We start from the raw sequence: 25,853 nt of genomic DNA, 5'->3' as shown, positions 1-25,853 counted from the left end.
TAATGTCCACAATAAAACATTTATGACGAGCTGATAAAAGAGACAGCAGTTGATACATTGTATGTAGTAGTCAGTTAAAGAGGAAGCTATTACAGACAAAAATGTTTTACATATTTTATTAACTATCACAACAGCAATCTTTAAGTGCCGTGTGGCGGCTGTAAAAAGTATGCCCGTATTTGGATTCAGTGTTGCTATATTTTCTGGTCCTTTCAGATCATGGAGTCCATTCAACATATGTGTAATAGAGTTCCGCTTAAGCCGGTGTTAGTGGGCTTTAGAGATGTTGCACATTCCATTACCTCTCATGAACAGACTCATTCAATTCGAGTCTGCTATTATTCTTCTTGGTTGCATTTTTTGCTTCCAAATGATCTTTTACAGATTTTATTGAAAATCATTCCTACACCGCCTTTCTGAACGTTGTGATGGATATTAGAACGGAATCTCGAAAAATGGTTTTGTCAGAATAACAACGATGTCAGTAATCCACTACCAAAATGTGGCTTACTTAATGTTTAAACATTTTACATAACCTTTTTATTTCTTATTCCCAATTTACACCATACATATAATGAAATGTACTTGTTGTATTTTTCAAGCAATCCATCTCCTATATCATTCCACTAAAGTTCTTTTTGTTGCGGACCTACTTTTCGATGCTTGGCTCTGGCTGTCTTTGCTGTGCTCTTTACTTCCGGTAAATATATCCTTACCTTTTTTATCTCTTCTGAAAATCGTACTCTCACAGGTGACAGGTTTATTTTTTAAAGATATAGAACGATGTGAATGACAGAGGAACGTAGGAAGAACAACTTTAATCAGATGATTGTATAGGGTTTACATTAGTCATTAATTTTTTTTTATTGAATAGGTTTACATAACATAATGTCCAATCAATTACACTGATTATTCAGGTAACTGATGGACAAGAGAGCTTCATGATAAATTTGTTGAACCATTTCTTGTTAACAGAGACTAATACAAGAAATACAATACGACATTACAACGAAGGCAAAACTTCGCAATGACTTTCTTTCTAGTTTTGCTAGTTAAAATGTTATTCGAAGATCGCGTTTTTCATAGGTATCAATATTTTTACAATATAAAGCTGACCTTCTATGAAACATTGTTAAACATGCATACGCATTACGTTATCTATAACATATATTTGGTAAATACCTTTAGCCTCACATGTTGGTGTTGTTCCACTCCAGTTACCAGAAGCATTACAAATTCTCCTTACTTCACCTCGAAATACGTATCCATAGTTGCATTTGTATTCAGCTTGACTGAGATATTTTGTGCCATTAGGAGTCATGACATTGCCATTGCTTGGTGCCAAAAGCTTTCCACACTCTGAGGGTTAGTAATACACAGAATGTCAATTAACAAACTGTCACACTTATTCAGTATAAGCGTATGGAAAAATGAGATAATTACTTTTTAAGCACCCCCCCCCCCCCCCACCCCACCCTCCCTCCAAAAAAATGGCATTGCTTACTTGCGCAAGTAAAACATGTTTACAGATTAAAAAGCATCATTACGATATGTACGAAAAAGACAGTAAAAGCAGTTCATATCGTGTAACTTTGATGCTGTTACCATTTAGTTTCCTGTTTGCACTGAATATAAATATCAATTATAAAATGAAAATTGCTATCTTTTTTTGTTATTTTGCTCTATTCAGATCATTTTCAAATAATTTGCACACATGGAAGACTATTTATACTGGTGGTCTGATATGGGTATAGTGTTTCCATGTTTCCTTCATAACTATGATGTTGAAAAGAGAATTGTTCATTCTTTGTTTTTTATTAATTATTTAAAATGTTCGATTGATTAGATACCACATGTAGTTGTGTATTAAAACTTAATTATTTACTAACGTCACATCTTTTTCAAAATCATTTCTTTAAGGAGTTTCCTGAAATGTTTGTAAGATGGCATTTTCCCTAAATGTCATCGTAGAAATATAAAACCTACATGGCGATCTTACAAAGCAAATATTTCTTTCTAATCATTATCTACCGTTGATTTTAGAAAAGCATAGTATAATGTTTTTTGAATTAACTTCTATATTCATGTCATTTTAAGATACTTATTTATTTCTTTTCATATATGTTGTAATTTTGGGCACGCCCAAAAGGATGATCAATATATTCTTCACATGTATTGCTAAATCCGCCCAAGCTTGATGGGCATAACTTAAATTTAGATACTTATTTATTTGGTTATACCAGTGGATTGGAAACTTTTTAATGTTCTATATATCGATGCGGCGAGGTTTTCTAGTCAATATCTTCTAAATCTATGAGTTTCTTCCACTTTCCTCACATTTACTATTTTCCTTTTTAGGGTTCCTTTCTTGTACATTTTCTGATTTCTTTTGGGCACTCCCAAAAAAGATGCTCAATAGATTCTTCACACATATTGCTAAAATCGCCAAAGTTTGATGGGCTTAACTTACATTTAAACACTTACTTATTTGTTGATATCAGTCGTTTCAAAACTTTATATTGGAAACTTATTAATGTTCTATCTATCGATGCGGTAATCTATCGATGCGATGAGGACTTCCAGTAAATATCTTCTTAATTTAAGAGTTTCTTTCACTTTCCTTACACTTACTATTTTCATTTAAAGGGTTCCTTTTTCATACATTTTCTGATTTCTGTGTACCGCTGTTTTGATTAGGTTCACAAGTTATTTCTTTCTAGTTTGTGTAACTGCGTCTGCAACTATTTTTCCCGGAACAGTTCACGAACACACTATTATGTTATGACGTTCCAAAAATGTTTGATCTTGAAAGCTAAATATAATCTAAGCTTCAATAAGTGATAAAAAAAGGTTTTCGTTGAAAGTCTCATAGTTGTTCAATAAAATGTATTTCATTTTCATACTAGTCTTTATGACTTCATGAAACATATTACCATCATTTTATTTCTAAGACCGAGTTATTCCGGATTACGCGTTCTTTGACAGGTATCCGTTAAATAAGTTGATAAAAGAGCCAGCAGTTGACACATTTTATTAGGTAGTCAGTTAAAGAGGAAGCCATTACAGACAAAACTGTCTTGAAAATCAATGCTACTGGTACAGGTAACTGGTTTATTTTTTGCAGATACTGAATTATGTAAATGACAGTTGAACGACTTTAATTACTTAGGTTTACGTAACATACTGTCCAGTCAATTACACTGATCATTTCGGTAAACAAATGGACAAGAGCGTTAGTTTCATGATAAAGATGTTTAACCATGTCTAGTTTACAAAGATTAATTCAATAAAAATAAACAATACGACATTACCACGAAGACAAACTTTTTCAATGATTTTCTTTCTAGTTTTGCTAGTTTAACTGTTGTTCGAAGATCGTGTTCTTTCTTAGGTATTTGCATTGACATTGTTACAATATAAAACTGACCTACTATGGTGCATTGTTAACACATATATACGCATAAATTGTCATTGCTTGGTGCCGAAAGTTTTTCACAATCTTATAGGGTTAGAAATACACCGGAATTCAATTAACAAACGGTCACACATACCTAGTATAATGAAACGATTACTCTTTTCAGGCCCCTGAAAAGGGTAAACCAATATATTTTCCTTGCACAGGTAAAACATGTATAGTTATTTTATATTAAAAGATAAAAATGATATCTAATGAAGAAAATGACAGCTTATTCAGTACATTTTTTATCATGATGTTTGTTGTTTTCTTAGAACATAAATACCAAATGATTGAAATGAGAATTGCTTTGTTTTCGTTCTTTAGCTCTACTTAGATTCATTTCCGTTTAGAAAGCATTTTACTTTCTGTTTGAACTAATGTAAGGACTTTTATATTGGTGGTCTGATGATGAGAACAGAAATGGGATGGGGTTTGGTCTTTAGAGATGTAAAGGCACATTATTTCCATGTTATCTGGGAACTCGCAAAAAATAATAAGATTTTTCACATATTGCAAAAATCGCACAAATTTCATGGGCTTAACGTACATTTGAATACATTTTATTTTCATACCAGTCGTTTTAAAAATAACAATGGAAGCTTCTTATTGTACTATCTGTCGTTGCGATGACGGTTGTAGAAAATACTTTTCCAGTCAATATGCTTCACTTTCCTAACACTTAATATTTTCTTTGAAACCGTTCCTTTATTGTACATTTTCTGATTTCTTTTCACCGATACTTTTTTATTTGTTTATTGTTTGAGTGATTGTTTGTATCTATTATTTCTCGGAGCAAATCAGGGACACCCTTATTATTTTATGATACATTTATACTAAAAATATATGGTTGTCTTTGCTGTACTCTTTACTTCCAGGAAATCTACCTTTACCTTATATCTTTTTTAATACCATGGTACTCGCAAAGGTGATTTATTTATACTTTGCAGATATAGAATAATGTAAATGACATTTGTATTTAGGTAGAACAATTGTAACCAGGTCTTTAGGGTTTTCAATCGGTCATTTATCCTACTGTATTGAAAAGTTTTATGTAAAATAATGTCCAGAACAAACACTGATAATTTTTGCAATGTGATGGGTAAGAGATTTTGATGAAAAGGTTGTTAAACCATTTCATGTTTACAAAGATTTATACAAGAAACAAGAGGGCCAAGATGGCCCTAGGTCGCTCACCTGAGAAACACATCATAACAGTATTAACATATTTGACCTAGGGATTTCATTGAAACAGATATTCTGACCAATTTTCATTAAAATTGGAGCAAAAATCTTGAGTGTAAACAAGTATTTTATTTGATTTGACCTAGTGACCTAGTTTTTGACCCAAGATGACCCATATTCAAACTTAACCTAGATTTCATCAAGGCTATTATTTTGACCATATTTCATGAAGATCAATCAATTGAAAAATACAGCCTCTATCGCATACACAAGGTTTTTCTTTGTTTTGATCTAGTGAACTAGTTTTTGATCCCAGATAATCTGTATTCGAACTTGACCTAGATTTCATCAAGGCAACCATTCTGACTAAATTTTATGAAAATCCAGTGTAAAATGCAGCCCTTATTGCATACAAAAGCTTTTTCCTTGATTTGATCTAGTGACCTAGTTTTTTATCCCAGATGACCCATTTTCGAACTTAATCTAGATTTTATCAAGGCAATTATTCTGACAAAAATGCATGAAGATCAGTTGAAAAATGCAGCCTCTGTCGCATACTCAATGTTTTTCTTTGATTTGAGCTAGTGACCTAGTTTTTGATCCCTGGTGACCCATATTCAAACTACTTCTAGATTTCATCAAGGCAATCATTCTGATTAAATATTTGAATATCCAGTGTAAAATGCAGCCCCTATTGCCTACACAAGGTTTTTCTTTAATTTGACCGGGTGACCTAGTTTTTGACCACAGATGACCCACATTCAAACTTGGCCTAGATGTCATCAAGGTAAACATTTTGATCAAATTTCATGAAGATTAAGTGTAAAATGCAGTCCCTTTTGCATACACAAGCTTTTCCTTTGATATGACCTAGTGACCTAGTTTTTGATCCAAGATGACCCATATTCAAACCTGACCTAGATTTCATCAAAGCAATTATTCTGACCAAAATGCATGAAGATCAATTGAAAAATACAGCTTCTAACGCATACACAAGGTTTTTCTTTTATTTAACCTACTGACCTAGTTTTTGACTCCAGATAATCTATTTTCGAACTTGGCCTAGATTTCATGAAGGCTATTATTCTGACTGAAATTCACGAAGATTCGTTGTAAAATGCATACACAATGTTTTCCTTTGATATGACCTAGTGACCTAGTTTTTGACCCAAGATAACCCATATTCAAATTTGACCTAGATTTTATCAAGGCAATCATTCTGACCAAAATTCATGAAGATCAATTGAAAAATGCAGCTTCTATGGCATACACAAGGTTTTTTATTTGATTTGATCTAGTGACCTAGTTTTTGACCCCAGATGACCCATTTTCGTAATTGACCTAGATTTTATCAAGGTTATCACTCTGACCAAAATGTATGAAGATAAATTGAAAAATAAAGCTTCTATCGCATACACAATGTTTTTCTTTGATTTGACCTAGTGATCTAGTTTTTAACCCCAGATGACCCATTTTCGAACTTGGCCTAGATTTCATTAAGTTTAACATTCTGACAAATTTTCATGAAGATGAGTTGAAAAATACAGCCTCTATCGCATACATAAACTAAATGTTGACAGACAGACATCGGTTTTGATTTGTTAAAATATCAAGATGAACTACTATTAAGCATTGTTAAAACATACAGACTTATGAAGTATCGATAACTTATGCTTGGTAAATACCTTTAGCCTCACATGTTGGTGATGTTCCACTCCAGTTACCAGAAGCGTTGCAAATTCTCCTTATTTCACCTCGAAGAACGTATCCAAAGATGCATTTGTATTCAGCTTGACTTAGATATTTTGTACCATTAGGAGTCATGACATTGCCATTGCTTGGTGCCGAAAGCTTTCCACAATCTGAAGGTTAGAAATACACCGAAAGTCAATTAACGGAACGATTACACATACCCTGTATAGTAATATGGAAGAATGGGATCATCACTTTTGAGGCCCGTGAAATGAGTTTACTCGTTTATTTTCCTTGCACAAATAAACTTGATATTTGATAAAGAAAAAGACAGAAAAGACAGTAAATGCAGTTCATATTGTTTTACTACGATAATGCTTGTTTGTTGTTTGCTTGGAATATGAATGTCAATGATAAAATGAATGTTGCTGTCTTTTTCGTTAATTTGCTCTAGTTCGATCAATTTCAGGTAGGAAACATTTTGCTTTCTTTGTGCACCCATCGAAGAATTTTTATATTACTGGTCTGATGAGAAAAGAAATGAAGTGTGGTAGCTAGGGTGGGAGAGATTTATAGGTACAGTGTTTCCATTTTACATTCATAACAATTTTGTTTAAAAGGGAATTAATTTATTCTTTGTTCTTGAAGCCGCAAGCTTTCCACAACCGCCTGAGGGTTAGTAATACACCGAAAATGCATTCCAGTCGACGGAAGCGTTACATACTGTAGAGATGTCCCCTTAAAGAATGTATTGATCAGTGACTATATGAGCCGCGCCAACATAGTGCGTTTGCGACCAGCAAGGATCCAGACCAGCCTGCGCATCCGCGCAGTCTGGTCAGGATCCATGTTCTTCGCTTTCAACCCCTATTGCAATTAGAGAAACCGTTAGCGAACAGCATGGATCCTGACCAGACTGCAAGGATGCTGGTCGCAAAGCCACTATGTTGGTTTTCTCATGGCATGGCTCATATTTATTTTCTGGATGAGATATTTAAAATTTATATTTCCATTATGACCATTGTTTAGGGCAGTTAGTCAGAAATAAAAGGAAATTGCTATTCATAGAACACACAGGTTTCCTGGATGTGGTAGATTGAGGCGTTGGTCTAGAGATCATTATTTTACGTACACAATCCAAAACCATTCTATGTATTCGATTAGTTATTGAGTTGCTCCATTCCAGATACAGGAGGCTCTACTCATTATCGTAATTTGCCCTTCAAGTATGTATCCGTTATTACATTTACATTGTAATTGAATCTCTGTACTTCATAATGCCTAACTTTTTTAAACAAAACATTCCTGGTATAGGCATAATACAAACCATTTTCAATTAGCAAATTCTACTAACACTCCGTGATTTCAGTGAGCAGTTCATTGTAACTGTTCTGAACTTAGTGCCGTATAACTGTAAAACCCATCTGAGTCGCGAAAATAGCATTACATTCAAAAACTAATGAAACAAAGATGAAACAATTACTATCATAAAAAGATAGGATGTAAATTTATATCAGTACTTTTCCTTCCACAAACCTGGTTTGCGTATCATTTAAAAGAAAACAATATTTTAATATTTATAGGGGGAATTTATAAGAAACAAGTGTCGTTTCAAGGAAAACGAGCCAACATTATGCAACAAAACTACCCAAGGTGTATTTAGATATGTATCGTCTCCTCAGTGTCAGACTCTTAATCATTTTTGCATTTATTGTGTAAATGCAGAACAATAATTGCACCGCGCCATGAGAAAACCAACATAGTGGCTTTGCAACCAGCATGGATCCAGACTAGCCTGCGCATCCGCGCAGTCTGGTCAGGATCCTTGCTGTTCGCTAACGGTTTCTCTAATTGGAATAGACTATGAGAGCGAACAGCATGGATCCTGACCAGACTGCGCTGATGCGCAGGCTGGTCTGGATCCATGCTGGTCGCAAAGCTACTATGTTGGTTTTCTCATGGCATGGCTCAGTTATATCTGGTGGAAATTCGAGCAGACCAGTCCTGTCTGAAGGCGTACGACGGATCTAAGTTTAGCGGGGCGATTTAATTGGTGCCTTTGAAGATTTTGTGCGGGACCATTTCGACCAAAAAAGCAGTTCCTTATCCATTCAAGGATTCTGGTAGTATGATATATATCCTGACGTGTCATCCTTTAGTTGATACAAACGTTAACAATTGTTTTTTTAGGTTTAACGTCGCACCGACACAATTGCGGTCATATGGCGACTTTCCAGTTTTGATGGTAGGGGAAGACCCCAGGTGCCCCTCCGTGCGTTATTTCATCACGGGCGGGCCCCTGGGTAGAACCAACGACCTTCCGTTAGCCAGATTGATGGCTTTCTCACATGAAGAATTCAACGCCTCGAGTGAAGCTCGAACCCACTTCGATGCGGGGCAAGTGATTTGAAGTCACTCGGCCACGGATGCCCCTATATATACTTTTAATAATCTTTGAGTTTTATAGTCTGATGTATGATATGAATGTCAGTGACTAAAGGAGAAATCAAGGAAAACATTTGTTACAGAAAACTCGGATGAAACAATGGTTACAGTTTTGTATTACTGTGGTTTTAAAATATAGGAATTACTTTGTTTGGAGATTATCACAACATACAAAATCATAGAGCTTATCAAAATATAGGTCGGTCAGCGACTGATTAATTATTGGTAAAGAACAGTAGGTTTCATTTGTCGTATAGCATCAACCTGCCTAATGTAAGTGCTAGAACAGTTCTGTACATGGTATTTTCTTTCACATTATCGCAAGGTAATTGTAACATGATCCGTGACGACATCCTCTGATGTGGTTCATATTTCTGTGATAAAAATTTATGAATTAATGAGTCCTAGAGTCAGATTTATTCTTTCGTTCGAGACGCATGTCGAGATTTGTCAATTCCTGTTTTTCGAATTGTTACATATTTTTGTGTTTCTCCTTAAAGAACGTATCCATTCTCATATTTACATTTTTACAAAGGAGCTTTTAAATAATTTAACGACATTATTGATGTATTAAAATATCTTAAAACAATTACATGTACATACAATGTATTAGGCAAATATCGAGAATTACCATTTACAAGTAAATAGCATCAAGTAAGAGTAAAATAATTATTTGATGTAACCTTTTGCTAAGCATGTTGGTGTTGTTCCACTCCAGTCCATAGAGTTGTTACATACTCTTTTACTTTCACCCTGAAGGACGTATCCATAGTTACAGTTGTATACAGCCTGGCTGAGATATTTTGTACCATTAGGAGTCGCGACATTGCCCTTCTTGGGTGGCGGCGGTTTTCCACAGTCTAAATGTAAGCAAAACATAGTGCCTTGATTCAACGTGGTATGGTAAAAATGGCACTTAACCATACATCTACCTTTCACAGATTTATCTTCTGATCTTTGCTTTACGGTCAATATAGAATGTTTGTCACGGTTTCATAAATTTCATTTTACTTTCTTTATAAATCTCCTAAGCTGAAAACAGTCACTGTTCTACATAAAATAATAATATCACTGAAGTGCATCTGTTTTGACAAAAGCTGTAATAACAACATATACAAGAGGACCATGCTGGTCCTAAATCGCTCACCTGTCCACACGCAACCCAGTTCATTGTGGCTAAGTTTTATTAAAAACCACCAAGTAGGTCACAAGGATGTTCTATTTTTAGACCAACTGACCTAGTTTTGGACCGCACATGACCCAGTTTCGAACTTGACCTAGATATCATCAAGATGAACATTCTGACCAACTTTCATAAAGATCCCATGAAAAATGTGACCTCTAGAGTGGTCACAAGCAAAAGTTTATGCACGGACACACGGACGACGTAGACCTACTGACCTAGATTTGACCGCAGTTGACCCACTTTCGAACTTGACCTATATATCATCAAGATGAATATTTAGACCAACTTTCATACAGATCCCATGAAAAATGTCGCCTCTAGAGAGGTCACAAAGTTTTTTCTATTATTTGACCTACTGACCTAGTTTTTAATGGCAAATGACCCAGTTTCGAACTAAACTAGATATCATCAAAGTGAACATTCTGACCAATTTTGATGAAGATCCATTGAAAAGTATGGACTCTAGAGAGGTCACAAGGTTTTACTAGTTTTAGACCTACTGACCTAGTTTTTGATCGCACGTGATCCAGTTTCGAACTTGACCTAGATATCATCAAGTTGAACATTAAGACCAATTTTCATAAGATCCATTAAAAAATGTGGCCTCTAGAGCGGTCACAATGTTTTTCTATTTTTAAACTTACTGACCTAGTTTTTGACCGCAATTGACCCAGTTTCAAACTTGACCTAGATATCATCAAGATAAATATTCAGACCAACTTACATAGAGATCCCATGAAAAATATAAACTCTAGAGAGGTCACAAGGTTTTTCTATTATTTGACCTACTGACCTAGTTTTTGATGGCACGTAATCCAGTTTCAAACTAGAACTAGATATCATCAAGATGAACATTCTGACCAATTTTTATGAAGATCTATTGAAAAATATGGCCTCTAGGGAGGTCACAAGGATTTTCTATTTTTAGACCTACTGACCTAGTTTTGGACCGCACATGACCCAGTTTCGAACTTGACTTAGATATTATCAAGATGAACATTTTGATCAACTTTCATAAAGATCCCATGAAAAAATGTGACCTCTAGAGTGGTCACAAGCAAAAGTTTACGCACGGACGCACTGACGCACGAACGACGGACGACGGACGCCGCGCGATCATAAAAACGCATCTTGTCACTTTGTGACAGGTGAGCTAAAAATATGTCGATGTAATTATCAATAGTATGCGATTTAGTATAGATTTTATTGAAAGTAATAATATGTGTGGTTGGTACTGTTCACTGAATATGCAGAAGGTTTTCAAGAGTAGTGAATGTGATTGATAAAGATTTAAGACTACCAGCAGTTATTATCTGACAGCTTTACGGAAAACATATTTACCTGCATTTATAGGGATTGCGTCCATTCCAACAATAGTGCCATATGCTCCGTCGGAACCCATCGCAAATCCATATTGCCATGCTCCAAACAATGTTCCATTCACATTTTCTAATGTATGAACTCCAGCAGTTACATTATATATGCGCACGGAATAATTGCCCCTAAGAGGCGATGCGTCATATCTGTATATTTGATCATGTATAAGTTGTCCATCTAGTCTTAGACCTGTTGTCATGTGTGATGTATTTGCCGTTATAGCCAGATAACCATATCCACCAAATAGTGAAGGCATGGTGAAATGATATGTATTTTTATATTGTTGTATTGCAGGAATAATTGTCATGAAAGAGTCCCCTAACTTACTTGTAGAGTTGTATGAGTAACAAGTGCTGTACAATACAACTTGCACTGGTTTGTCTGACTGAATTTTAATTGGTTCGTTCGCGCAAAGAAGTTCATAAAAACGGTCTGGTTCTCTTAGTACTTCTCTTCCATAACTCGTTGAATTGATATAATGCAAAGTGGTGTTTTGTTCTGCGCTATATATTCTAACCACGAACCCAGATTTAGGTGCGACAGGCGGAACAATAAATTCGTGACCAAACATTTTGATAGGCAAAAGTTGTTCAACTAGATAACGGCCATATGCGCAATTATATGGTACGCCTGTAGCTTCATGTCCGGAAAAAACGGCGATAGCTTTATTACTTCGTATGGTAATGCCACTAACATCTTGAACAGACCCATAAAGACATGTGTCATATTGATTCATGGATACCGATTGTGAAAACTGACCAAGATGTGTGCTTGTTAGAGACACAGTTGTGTTTGGCTCTGTGGCTACTATCAAAAAATTACTATTAAAGCTTTTATAATATGTCGTTGTTGTATACGACGATATAATGTAAGAACTTGACAATATGGTCGTCGGAAGTGCTAGAAATGTCTCGTAGACGTCACTAGAACCAGATGTCGAAACTAAGAGTGAAATATCAACGTCAGTTTTCACGCGAATTCCTCTGTGTTCCACTGTGTTGTTAGTCGACTGAATGATCGACTTCGGTAAGTTAAACTCGAAATTACCATTAAACCTACTTGTTGTATTTATTTGTAAATGCGGTACTTGAATGTGTATATTGCCGCTGTTGTTTGCTGATGTAATTAGCAGGGTAACATTGTGTATGGAATTTATGTCATACGGCTTTAGCACTCCGATGTAAAACTCTCGACCAAGTGTTCCTAGAATAGACAAATTTCGTCTTAAATATAACATATACCTAAATAATAACTATAATTGTATAAGGGATTAATTTTTATTTTAAGTTTGCCTTTAGAAAATATAACGTATTTTAAAATGTTATGTTCAATAGCGGTCTCTACACAAATGTACACGGTTCTTTCAAAAACACATGTATTAAATTCTATAAAAGTGACAACTTTTCGTGGAAATTAAGCCTTTTGGCTGATCAAATTTGTAGCAGATTTAAATCCTGTCGGAAAAAGAGATGTGTATGGTTTCGACGACAGACAATAAAAAAAAATATAATGTGTATTTTCATAAATTTCATGGTAGTTACGATCTACACAAATAGGTCTAATGTCTCGTTTTTGCACTAATCATCTTACTAATTTAAATGGGGTCACATTGTACAGTGGCGTAAGAGGTGCTTTGCTTTTCCTTACAGGTATATCGACGCCCCAGAATAAGAAGGGCGTAAGTGTTAGTTACGCCCTTTTATGAATTATACATTTTTTGAAACTACATACCAAGGGGCATAATTCTATTAATTTGTTTTTGTTACAAACTGCTATGTTGACCAAAATCAACAATAATATAGTGACATAGTAATAGAAGGGCATATCTGCACTTAAATGTTGTACCAGGAGGGTCCGCTTACGCCCTTAGAATTAGAAGGATGTATCTGTCATAGACAGTTTTTTTTTTTTCATTTTGCCGAAAACTATGATTTTCCACTTACGCCCTTCTAATTATGAGGCGTCGATATTGAAATGCAACAAGTAGTGTAGCACATGGGGTACTAGGTGATTTCACGTGACTTTTCACCGATATACGGTTGGCTTATCGCATTAATTTTATGGAACGCCGTTTTTGCAACATTGCTAGCACTCTATATGATATATAGAGAAATGTTGTGACCTTAATTCCTCATTCATTATTTCATATAATTTATTCAAACTTTCAACAATGATCAATATTGATACCTAGTTGTGCATTAGGATTTATGTGTTAATTGTTCTTCAATTTCCTGGATTATGGTCATATGTTGTCAACAAAGTCCAGGTGAATGCATGAATCACATTTGTGAAAGCTCTAGTAAAGTATTTCAAAAGTCAAGGAATGTGACCAGTAGGGCTCAAAGTTACGTTATACATGATGAGGAAACATCGTTATCTTCGCTCAAAAATAACTTTCAGAATTAAGAAATACATATTTCATAGATCTACTTATAAATCATGTAGTTTTGAATAATATTTCCTACATTAAAGCGTAATGGTATAATAAAAAACAAGCACGTTATTCACCCACAAGTTACTTTTTAGAGGTCACAAATACATCCATAACAAGTTCTGGTCTGTATAGCATCTGGCCGCAGGAAATGTTTCGGCTAGTTACTTTTATTTGAACAGTTTCAGTCAAACTAAATCTTTTTTTTTTTTTTTTTTTTTTTTTTTTTTTGCTTGATTGATGTCTGTGCCTCCAAAGGTAAACATGCCTAAGAAAATATAAAAGTCGGGGCTTTCAGTTGAGATTTCGTAGATTAACAGTTTGTGAAGTAAGATGGCGTCGTTTTGTAAAAATGAGTCAAAAAAAAAAGAAGTACGGCAAGATTTTATTTCGTTGCAAACTTTAGAGAGCAAAGCGTAAAGGTAGGATACAATTTAAAAATGGTACTATATTTTGTTTACCTTCTGCAGTGCGTAGTATCCTTATATCCGTTAAAATAAGCATGACCAGCGCAGCATACTTCTGAAACTGATATGAATACACTTTTGTATATATCTCTCAGAACGATCTCAAAGAATATTCCTTCTCTGGTTCCTCAACTGACGTCTAAATTTAATTATTTATTCTCGGATAAAAAATTTCTACACTGTAAAACATAATTCAAGTCCGATGAATTTTGTACATCCTGAAAATTCAGCCATAAAAGATAGGTTCTTGTGCTTGATTATTTTGCTGAACATATACAATATTTGGAAGTCAGGTAAGTCCTCATTGCTTGATTCTATGGGTAAATCACAAATCATATGGCGATTTGCTACACAAACCGTACCTACTATGGAAATTTTATTTATTATGAAACGTCTCACAGCTGGACATTAACGGATTTATTATCATATGGACAACATAATATAATCATATTTATATGCTTTATTTCGAGATAGTCACTGATGATTGCCGAATTAATGACAGCCATGTCGAGTTACTTCAGGTGGCAACCATTTATATATATAAGATGCATTAAATGTTTCAAGAACTTTATGCGTTACAATCGTCGACGGTTTATAACGCTTTGAAAAAGTTATTTTAATTTTTAACAGATACAGTATTGGTCATATCCTTTGAATTGTGAAGGCAAAAATACAGATCACTAAACTGTAGCATAGTTTACCCAGGCATAACGGTTAAGACATTTTATACCCTTAAGTTGCCATTATATTTTTGTAGTCATAACCTCTGTGTTTTTTATTTTATCTTTATAGAAAAGGTAAACAGTTTCTTTCCAAAACGTACTGGTTTATAGATACAGTACACTATCCATTAAGAGAAAAGACAAAGAGTGGTTTCTTAACACAGATGGTCTCTAAATACAACATAATTTGTTCTCTAACAGCATAAAAAAGAACAAAAAAGTGGTCTCTGAATACAAGCTTCTCTAAATATAGGTGGTCTTTCGAGCAAAACGGGCTGTATTATAAATTTGAAGATTTTAGCGACTAGAATTTCAGAAAGCGTTATACGCCACCCGAATTTATAGAAAAATTTCATCTGTTAAAACATTGCTTCAAGTTGCCGTCGAAAGGATATTTTTCTTCCGTTTGCAGTATCAGCTCTACGTTAAAAGGCTAAATGACGTGGTACGATGAAATAAAATGATCAGATTTGTGCTAGGTTTAGAGGTACGAGCTCAAACAGATCAGGGTTATTTTGTCAAGCTGAATTTGTTTACCTGTTCCGAAAAGAATTGATCAAATCATGTTGTGCCATGTGTTCAAAATATCTAGTGGTAAAGCACGAGGTTACCTTAGAGAGCATTTCATTCCACTAAGTTCAATTCATAATTATTCCACTAGGTAAAGAGTGTCGGTGGATTATTTCAATGAATCATTTGCAGACACTGGAAGAGTTTGTCTGCCCAAGGTTAAAGGTTTTGGTAAGAGGTCATTTGCATATCAGGGTTGCTCATTATGGAATGAAATGCTAAAGCATTTAAGAGAAGCTAATAGTATCCCTCAATTTAAGTCCGCTGTCAAAGCCCATTTGTTAGCTGGTGTCTGAAGTTTTAATTCTTTTCCTGTAATACTACAAATAGCCCAATATGATTCAATATCTTGTTGTTTTAGTTTTTGGTAATTGTTTCCAAAATATATAGCAATTTTTTCTACATCTTTAATAGCCTGTAGAGAATAATGATAACTCTGTGATAGTCCATTTTCTGTCTGCGATAATAATGATCTTAAGCTTAATAGTGCCAATTTTCTTTTCATTTAATAAAACAATATCTGTTGTTGTTTCTTGTGTCAGGCTAGCTTTCGATAAAGGACCGTAATTGAAATAAGGATTAGTTTCCTTTTTTGTGTCATCCTTATATTTTAATGTTGTGACATTGTTTAATATTTCTTACTTTTCCTTCTAATTATATACACAAATTTTTAATCAAAGCTATTTCTTTCAATGATATATTTTTATTGTAAATCTCTTATTAAAGCAACCCTTTATAAAAATCTTATTTACTGAACTTATGGCTGGTTTTATCTGTGTTATTAATAACACCATTTATCATTTAATGCTGTTTAACTTCCATCTTTTTCTTCTGTTGCCAAACCTGCTTTTTTGTTTTATATATGTAAATTATGCACCATGTTATAAAATCTTGAAATATGAAATAAATGAAAGTACGATAACTTCTAGTTTACGATTATAAAAATACTAGCATAAATACGATCATGGTAACATTTAAGAAAAAAGTATTTATTGCTAGTTAGTGCCTGTATATTATAATTTGGTAAAAACGTTTACACTAGGTCAAGTTTACTTATCATTAGTTTGATAGAAAAGGAAATATAAAATTCTTTATCTATCCACACTTTAAACACGTAGGCCATAAAGGAACTATATCGCTCGCCTGACCTTTTTCTTACTTCTCTGAACTTGACATAGATTTCAAGAAAGCCCAACCACTTTGATAGTTTGGTCAAGATCTGGTAGAAAATGTGGACTTTGAAGTGTTAACAATGCTTATTTGTTACAGTGACTTGGTTTTCTTTTTTATCTAGTTTCGATATCAACTTTATAAAAATAATCATGTTGGCAGTTTCATGGAAACCAGGTAGAAACTTTGGCCTCTAGAGTGTTTACACGGTTTGTTTATAACCTCACCTAATGACCTAGCGCTTTACATCAAATAACCCGTTTTAGAACATTACACAATGTACCTATATTTCATAACGACATTCTGGTAAAGTTACACGGATATCAAGTAGAAACTTTAGGCTCTGGGGTGGTTAGAAGGCGTTTATTCGATTTGAATTTAGTTAATGACCTAGATTTTCAGTTCCAAATTCGAGTTGGTTTATGAAGACACATATTTCGACTAGGTTTCATATAGAGGAAGGATAAACTTTTGTCAAAATAACCTTTTTCCAAACTTGGTTGAGATTATATAAAGACAAACATTATGACTATGTTTCATAACTACCAAGTAGTAATAGTTAACAAGATTTTTCTATGCTTTTACCTTAAACCCAGTTTCTGACTCCAGATAACCCAGAACGTAAATGCAGACATTTTGAACTGTCTTTATATAGATCAAGTAAAGCATTTAGCTTTTAGAGTGGTAACACGGTGTTTCATTAAACAATTATTGGGGACGGACACAGGGGTAACACAATGCTCATTTTGTGCTCAGGGGATCTTACAACCGGCAATTCTATCAAAATTCCGTACAAGGATATTCGAAAGGTGAATTACCTAGTATTGAAAAAAAATGAGAATAGTAATATGAACTTACCTTTACCCTCTCCATATTGTAATGCTATACAGATCAGATAAGGAATCGGTCAAATAAGAAGTAGTTAAGTTCAGAATAAGATAAGAACAATTTACATGAGTATGTCTGTGTTGTTCATAACAGGAGTTATTCGTTGCTTAAACTATCTACTAGATATCAAAAAAAGTACTTGACTAATTAAACGAAATTTAGAAAGGTACTCATCTGAATGTGAAGATTTCAAAGTGACTCAAAGATATGAATCTGGCCGTATGACCAAACAACTTTAATACAAAAAACTATAGGCGATTTTTTACTATATAGTCTATTAAGATATCCGTCTGAAGCATAGAAAGCAACAAAGTAAATTAACAGCAGACACGGCTTGATGAGTCCGTTCATGAGATGTCATGAACCTGTTCCTGATGGCTCCGAAATAGTAATTTTTGAATGTGCTGTAGTAATTTCATGACTAATTTGGATGATAGCAAATACAATGTACTGTCGTACAAATGTACAAACAAGAGGGCCAAAATGGCCATAAGCCGCTCGCCGGAATAACACACAATTACAGTGTAAACATGTTTCATGATTTCATGGAGACAAATATTCTGACAAATTTTCATTAAGATTGGACCAAAAAAACATGGCCTCTTGAGTGTAAACAAGCTAAAATTTCATGCGATATTTCATGCACAAAACATTTTGACCAAGTTTCATGCACATCAAATGAACAAGACTTTTAACAAACTATTCCTTTAATTTGAACGTGTGACCTAGTTTTTGACCCCCTATGACGCAGTTTCGCATTAAGAATCACCAAGATAAACATTCTGACCAAGTTTCGTGAAAATAGGGTCTTAAATGTGGCCTCAAGAGTGTTAACAAGTTCTTCCTTTGATTAAACTGGTTGACCTAGTCTTTAACCCTATATGACCCAGATTAAAATTTGGCCTAGAAATCATCAAAAAAACATTCTGACCTAGTTTCATGAAGATAGGGTTATAAATGTGGTCTATAGGTTGTTATAAACTTTTCCTTTGAATTGACCTAATGACCTAGATTTTGATCCGTCATGACCCAATTTCGATCTAGGCCTAAAAATCATCAAGATAATTATTCTGTGCGAGTCTATATCAAATTAAAGCATAAATGAAACTTCTGTATGGCTGAACGGCCAAACTAGAAAATTTTGGCCCTTTCAGGGCCAGTAACTCCAGAACCCATAATGGAATCTAGCCGTTTTCGAAAGGAACTGAGATCTTATTTTGACTTAAGTTGTGTGTAAGTGTGGTTAAAATCAAATATAAAATGTCACTTCTATCGTGTTCACAAGGTAAACATTAACAAATTTTGACTCTTTCAATGGTCAATCAGGGGCCGTAACTCCGGAACCTATGATTGGATCGGACAGATTCATCATGGAATCCAAGGTTTATTGTTTTTAAGATAATTTGCAAGTTTGTATCAAATCAAACCATAAATGAAGTCTCTGTATGGCTGCAAAAGCCAAAATAGCAAATTTTGGTCCTTCAAGGGGCCATAACTCTATAAACTATGATGGGAGCTGGCCAGTTTTCGAAAGAAACCGAGATCTCATGCCAATACAAGTTTTGTGCAAGTTTAATAAAGGTTGTTTGCAAAATGTGGTCTCTATCGTGTTCACAAGCCAAAAATAGTAAAGTTTGGTCCTTTAAGGGGCCATAACTCTGGAACCTATGATGGGATCTGGCCAGTTTTCAAAAGGATTTGAGATCTTATGCCAATACAAGTTATGTACAAGTTTGATTAAAGTTTATTGCAAAATATGGTCTCTATTGTGTTCAAAAGCCAAAAATTGCAAATTTTGGCCCTTTAAGGGGCCATAACTCTGGAACCCATGACGAGATCTAGCCAATTTTCGAAAGAAACCGAGATATTATGCCAATTTAAGTTGTGTATAAGTTTAATTAAAGTTGATTGCAAAATATCGTCTCTATCATGTTTACAAGCCAAAAATAATAAATTTTGGCCCTTTAAGGGGCCATAACTCTAACACCCATGATGGGATCTGGCCAGTTTTCGAAAGGAACCGAAATCTGATGCCAGTACAAGTTGTGTGCAAGTTTGATTAAAATTGATAGCAAAATGTGGTATCTATCTTGTTCAAAAGGAAAATGTGAACGGACGACGGACGGACGATTGACAAAATGCGATCACAAAAGCTCACCCTGACACTACGTGACAGGTGAGCTATAAAGGTTCAGACAAAATTATTTACACATGAGTTGACGGTGAAGTTTATGCTTTGTTACGTTTCATTAGCATGACAATATTCCTCTTCAAAACTTTAGATGTACTGAAATTATCTATTTGTCTTTTATATAAATTCTGCTCGCCTCAGCCTTACACCTACGCTTGTTTACGATTTAGGTTCAAAACTGGTTCTACGGATGTCATTCTTTAAACTGGATAGTGACTAAATTTCACATAATATGTCACATTTCATTAGCATAAATGCTAGAATAGATTTTAATGAAGCACAGGGAATTCATCATTTTTGTAACTTGCCAAACAATATTATCAATTTTCGTATCGATTCAAATTAGGTCAGAGGTAAAGCACGCTGATAATGTTCAACAGTTCTTTTCCAGTATGGGTTCGAAACTCAGCGATGGCATTGAATTTTTTGTTTATTTTTACAACAGACATATTTCATTTTTTCTTCAGTATTTATCATTGTTTTTAAAACACAACGACACAGAAATTGGGCAGAAGATAAACATTTTGTATTATATCAAAGATAATATCATTAGTTAAATGCATATACATGTATATAAACATGACGTGAATAACAAAATATAAATAAAAACAAGTATGTTCTACTATATACATTTCATCAATGAAAGATACAAGTACAAGGATAAGAGAGAAGAAAATGAATAGGATAAAGAAGAACAATGGATACGGAATGCAAAAACATAATGATAAAAAAGGCATCTTCACGAATATTCGAAATAATACAAAACGACTTGAATGTTTTCTACTGGGATCTGTAATCTATTTTGTTACAAGTTCCTCATTTCCCTTCATGAATAACACATGGAGGAATTATCAATGACCAATTAGTGCAAATGGTGCTAACATAGACTAGTCACTAGACTAATAATGATATATTTTACATTTTTCCTTATTTTTCAAATACCATTTCATAGAGACTAAAGCTAGTCTAAATTAGAGATGTTCATAGAGGAATGATATTGGACATAGACTAGCTCAGTTAACTACATTCAATCATTAAAATGTAAAAAGATATACCATAGTCTTAGAGCTAGTCTAGTGCTAACACTAATTAAGCTCACCACTTACAGATCCATGTGTAGTAACATTGAAAGCAGACAATGTTACAAACACAGCGTAATTATGTTTTCTTAATCATTGGTTTACTTTTCTTGTAGGTACCAACTGTCTTTCTGCCCATTGTTACTTTTGCTATATAAATTGTACTCCTAAAGGCAATATTTTATATTCAGTCACATAGTTTAGAAGAGTGTATTTTCTAGGCCATATTATACTCGATTTTACTTTAAAGTGTGCCGTGTACATGAAAGCAGTACACGCTTCTTTATGCATATTTAGCTAACTTAAAGTTAATTGCAATACATTGACAAAAAATACTTGCTTGATTTTAATAATCGAAACATGATTTAGGTATGCTATGTAGAGAAATTCACAACACATAACTGACAAGTAATTTTCAAAAATCGATTTAAAAGTAAGTTGTTTCAACTTGTAACTTACGGTTAAGCTTTTATCTTTTGTTATTTTCCTGAAAAAATAAAACGTTAGAAGAAGTATAACGTTCAAATTATAAAACATGTATAATCAATTAATGTAGCGACCCGTGACTATTTTTTCCTTTTCGCTACACTAGAAACAGTTAAATAAATTTTTGAACAACAGTGTTAGTTTTCTACAGTTTATTCCTCTTTTGTAACAAATATCTTTGAAATTTTCTATATTAAAATCTCTGTAAAATTTTAGATGTTGTCTGGGTTAAATACCGAATATATCTCCTCTCTTCTCTAGAAAAAACTAGTGCCGTGTGCAAATCAAAAAACAACTCCCAAATTTGGAGAGAGGCAAAGCTGAATAGCCAATCTATGAGTAATACTGTCGAAAAAGCTAATTATAAGCTTATCAAAAACAAATGTAAGCTAGGTTTTAGGCTAGAAGAGTAAATATTACAAATTTCTCTCGCACTTCGCGACAAAATCGGAAAAATAAAAAAAAAACATGAACATGTTGTGATTAAATGAAAATGGTCGTAACTTTGTCATGACGTAATTGCAGCATATGCATTTACGTATAAAACTTCAACAGGCAAGATACATAAAAGATTTTGTGCGTGATGTTGAGAAATACTGTAAAAAGCTCCCTCTTTCAAGTATGTATTAACAAAACATTAAGGAGGTCATGGTAATGCAAACAAGGCATTAAAGTTGGTTAATCACTATGGTATTTAAAATTGGTGCACCTTTTTTATACGTTGTTTCTGCAAAACTATGGAGTTGTAGACATAATTGGAGGGAAAATACGTTTAATGCTTTTCAGAAAATCAGCGTTACGTTTAAATATTTTTTAGCGACGTCAAAAAGAAATCCGCAAATTGTCTCGAGTGCTGCACCTCTGATCTGTGTAAGTTTGATGGATGTGGAAGCGAAGGTGTATATATGTCTAAACATTATCATATATTGTAATTATGTCCTCGGTGTTATACATACTGTATCCCCTCAGTAGAGATTTTTTCATGTTTAAATTGTACAAAACTCCCTCTAAAGGCATGGCCTCCAGATCAATGACTGACATACGAAAAAAAAAGATAAAGTATCAGGAAAGTAATGTTTACACTTATATTTCTTAAGAATGCTTTGAAATTTAATAACTGACAGACTATATGTTATGGAAACACATATTAAGAATTAGTTGATTTTACTAATTTTTACAATGAAAATCAAAATATCGTTTATAACGCTTTATTCGAGGTAAACTGCCTTAATTATAAATACCTGTATTTAACAGTCGTTATATAATTCTCCATGGCGATATTGGTAAAGGCAGCAGTAACGTCTTCATAGCCGCGGCGGCCTGGGATCGATTCCCCGACGCGGGCATCTTTTTTCTTGACTTGGCATTTTTAAGATAGTTTAAAAACAAAAACTCATAGTCTAATGTTCATAATATGACCAAACTTCAATTCTTAAGAAAGATCATTTTAGCCAAAATCTGGAGGTCAGTGAGTTTAATAATTTGAATGAAGTACTTGACCGACGAAAAGTACATAATAAGAGAAAGTACGAACAAATATTTCACCAAATGTTATCATTTATGATTATCGGATGTGTTTCATTCGATGAATTACACTTTTTTATACACTTTTATTAAGACTAAAATAAAACAATGATCAATTTTAAAACCTAGTATTAATAATTATTTCAACTGGGCTGACAGAGATCCCAACATGCGTATTGCAGTAATATAAAGCGATCGAGTTTCTAGCTATCCGATTTTATATTTCTACTAAATGACTTATGCGTATGCAAGTACGAAGCATCCATCTTCAATGGAAATGCGGAATTCTGCTCAACCCAGGTCTAGAGGGCGTGCACAATAGCATGATTTTCACTACATTATTAAGATAATTGCATTTTCATGAACACCATCTATATAGAAATATTCCGCAGTGTTTTACAAAAATAATAACAGCAGTTGAACTTATTTACAATAGATAATATTAAATGTTTTACTCTATACATATTTTACTATTTCCAATCAGCCATCCGCATTTCTGCACAACGCAACGGTACTAAAATATTTCAGTTTTGCTTACATTATATTCCATATTACACACTGTAACCGATCTACTTATCCGTTAAATTTGTCAGTTGACTTTTGAAGCATTGCTTGTTCTGTAAACGTCTTCGTCTTTAGTCGTTACGATCCTTTTTAATTTAGATGGAATTATGTCCGTCTGAATCATTTCTTATTTTTAAAAAGAAGCAAAAATAACATTTTCATGTTAATACTCGACCTCATCCAGACACATACTGAAAGAGCCGAGAGTCTTCCTGGCTACTCGTCCAAAGTCCCCGTCTTGTTCAGAATGTTGAATGTAAAATAACATTATACTTTATCATATTAAAGACTGCCTGACCGGAACGAGAGAGGCCCTCTGTGTTACGATTGTGCATTCACGTATAATATGGACGAATGCAAAACCATCAGCTTATGTAATCGCTATGAAGTAAGTTCAAACCTTACATATCACAAATGTTTTAGCAGTATCTCATACTTATTTGAATCTTAGCTCTTTTGAACGTAAACTTAAACTACAAGATAATCTACAATTCCACAAAAGTAGTAAGGCTTATAGCAATTTTCTCCTGTTTGACAGAGCACTTAAGATATATAAAACTTAGAATACATTTCTTCTGCCGCCTTAATTCAAACTTTATTGCACGGCTTTATTATCAAGCGTAAATCATAATTTATTCTTTCATGTGGTAGAGCTGCAGCATTGAGAAATATGACTGGGGTGGTCTATATGATCGATTCACAACGGAATGTAAAAGTAATCATGCTTTGTCCATGATTTTAAAAAAAGTAGCGTCTCTTTTTCATATTTAATTGATGATAGTACCGAACAACAGAAGTTCCCTGTATTCGTACTAAACAATGGAAGTTCCCTGTATTATATGATATACAATTATATGAGCAAATTTCGTGCACGTATCCAAATCATGACACATTTGTATAATTTAGTTTGTATGCGGTACAAATATCACTATCAGGAAACTATTTAGAATAACTGTCTGAAAAAGAAGTACTGACAGAACTTCTAGTTGAATACATAATTTATATTGTTTTAGTTCTAAGAGGCAAGTGTCACTAAAATCTAGGAAAGAAAACTGTTTTTCAGATAAAATATGTTTCTTTCTAGAGAAAGAGTCGAAGAAGAAAGTAAATAAAACACTATATTATCAAATTGTCAGCTTTTTTTTGCAAGGACGTTTTGTCACTGAATGAGATGCGATTTCTTTACGAAGCACCTCCAGTATTATGTTAAACACTAATACAACAAAACTTATCAGATTATTTTTACCATGAGGAATTTGAATAGTTACTATAAATGTAATCATTTACTTTTTATGTGCTTAAATACGAGACCACGCGTTTTATGAATCCATTAAAAGTTTAATATAACTATTCTGTAGTATAAATGAAACACCGTTTTTGTATCATTTGATTTACTAACATTTTTTACAGTGTCTCTCTTTAAAACGATCAGACAGAACAAGGACGAATTCCAGTAAGATGTCAAGGTCCACTCCAATTTGCCAGCACTGTTGTGAGAATGATCTTTGCAATTTGCAGTGCAGTGTTACAGCACAGACTGAAACTGGAGTAGCAATAGTTGGTGAGAACAAAATAGTCTCAGTTATAAATAAATTGAAAGATTTTTGATATTGATTTTTAATTAGAAAAAAGTAACAGTATACAAAAATGTAAGGTAAAGTAAACTACAAACATTTTACGACATAGTTAATGATTTAACATTATCTATAACAAAGTACATGTACAAGGTTTCACATGTATACTGCAAGCCGCAAACCGTGTTGCGTTCAATATCAGCATTCTATTTTCTTGTAGGATGACTATAGCCATGCAGATGATTCAACGGATTGTCCCAAATGACTTGTCGTAATTCATTGTATTAAAATTTCATTGATATTATCGACTTCCCTACTTCATTTTCTTTTTAAAAACATATATAATGACGGAGAGGGTGATAAAAAAGAATTTCCTTTCCATTTAAAGACCCACCACTACATAGTGACTTACTTTTTTCCGCACATAAATTTCATGAAAATCAATTTGATAATACCGGTAAAATACAACTGTACTATAAGATGATAGGTGGACAATTTAGGCCCTTCCTAAATAAATGTGTTTTCACAGCTCCGTCTGCAAAGTAATTTAGTAAATCTCTTTTCAGTATAGTTTTAAAACATCGACGAATTACTATCTTGCACCTTAGAAACAAAGTGTGATCTAAACTTAACTAAATACATCAAGTGATTGGCATACTGTTACACTGGTTCAATAACTTGTGGAGAGATTAAAGAGAATTCCTATAGTTTTTTCCTTTCATAGATTTTTTTTCAGATTCACATATATGATAGGAAAATTTGTGCTGAAAACAGTCAACAAAAAACAATGGGTCACCAGGCTTGTTTTTGTGATTGTTTTGAACACACCCACTATTGCTGAAACTGCC

General features: G+C 33.8%; 1 protein-coding gene and 1 long non-coding RNA gene across 2 annotated transcripts in view; one reads left to right on the top strand and one right to left on the bottom strand.

Annotated features, from left to right (window-relative positions):
- LOC123546185 (CUB and sushi domain-containing protein 1-like) overlaps positions 1-17,572 on the bottom strand; it is a 36,251-nt gene extending 18,679 nt beyond the window's left edge. The window contains exons 1-6 of the mRNA XM_053550558.1: positions 17,558-17,572; positions 14,232-14,298; positions 11,304-12,542; positions 9,460-9,636; positions 6,325-6,501; positions 1,183-1,359 (exon numbers count right to left, since the gene is read on the bottom strand). Coding sequence (XP_053406533.1) covers positions 1,183-1,359; positions 6,325-6,501; positions 9,460-9,636; positions 11,304-12,542; positions 14,232-14,298; positions 17,558-17,572 — 1,852 coding nt within the window. The remainder of the gene's footprint in view (positions 1-1,182; positions 1,360-6,324; positions 6,502-9,459; positions 9,637-11,303; positions 12,543-14,231; positions 14,299-17,557) is intronic.
- Positions 17,573-24,850: 7,278 nt separating this feature from the next.
- On the top strand, positions 24,851-25,313 carry LOC123547972 (uncharacterized). Its single transcript, XR_006685779.2, has 2 exons — positions 24,851-24,992; positions 25,226-25,313. It is a non-coding gene; the product is annotated as an uncharacterized LOC123547972 (long non-coding RNA).
- The last annotated feature ends 540 nt before the right edge of the window (positions 25,314-25,853 follow it).

The sequence above is a fragment of the Mercenaria mercenaria genome, chromosome 9, assembly GCF_021730395.1.
Source record: "Mercenaria mercenaria strain notata chromosome 9, MADL_Memer_1, whole genome shotgun sequence".
NCBI lineage: Eukaryota > Metazoa > Mollusca > Bivalvia > Venerida > Veneridae > Mercenaria > Mercenaria mercenaria.
The sequence above is the reverse complement of the archived record's forward strand: the minus strand, read 5'-3'. Positions and strand labels throughout refer to the sequence as shown.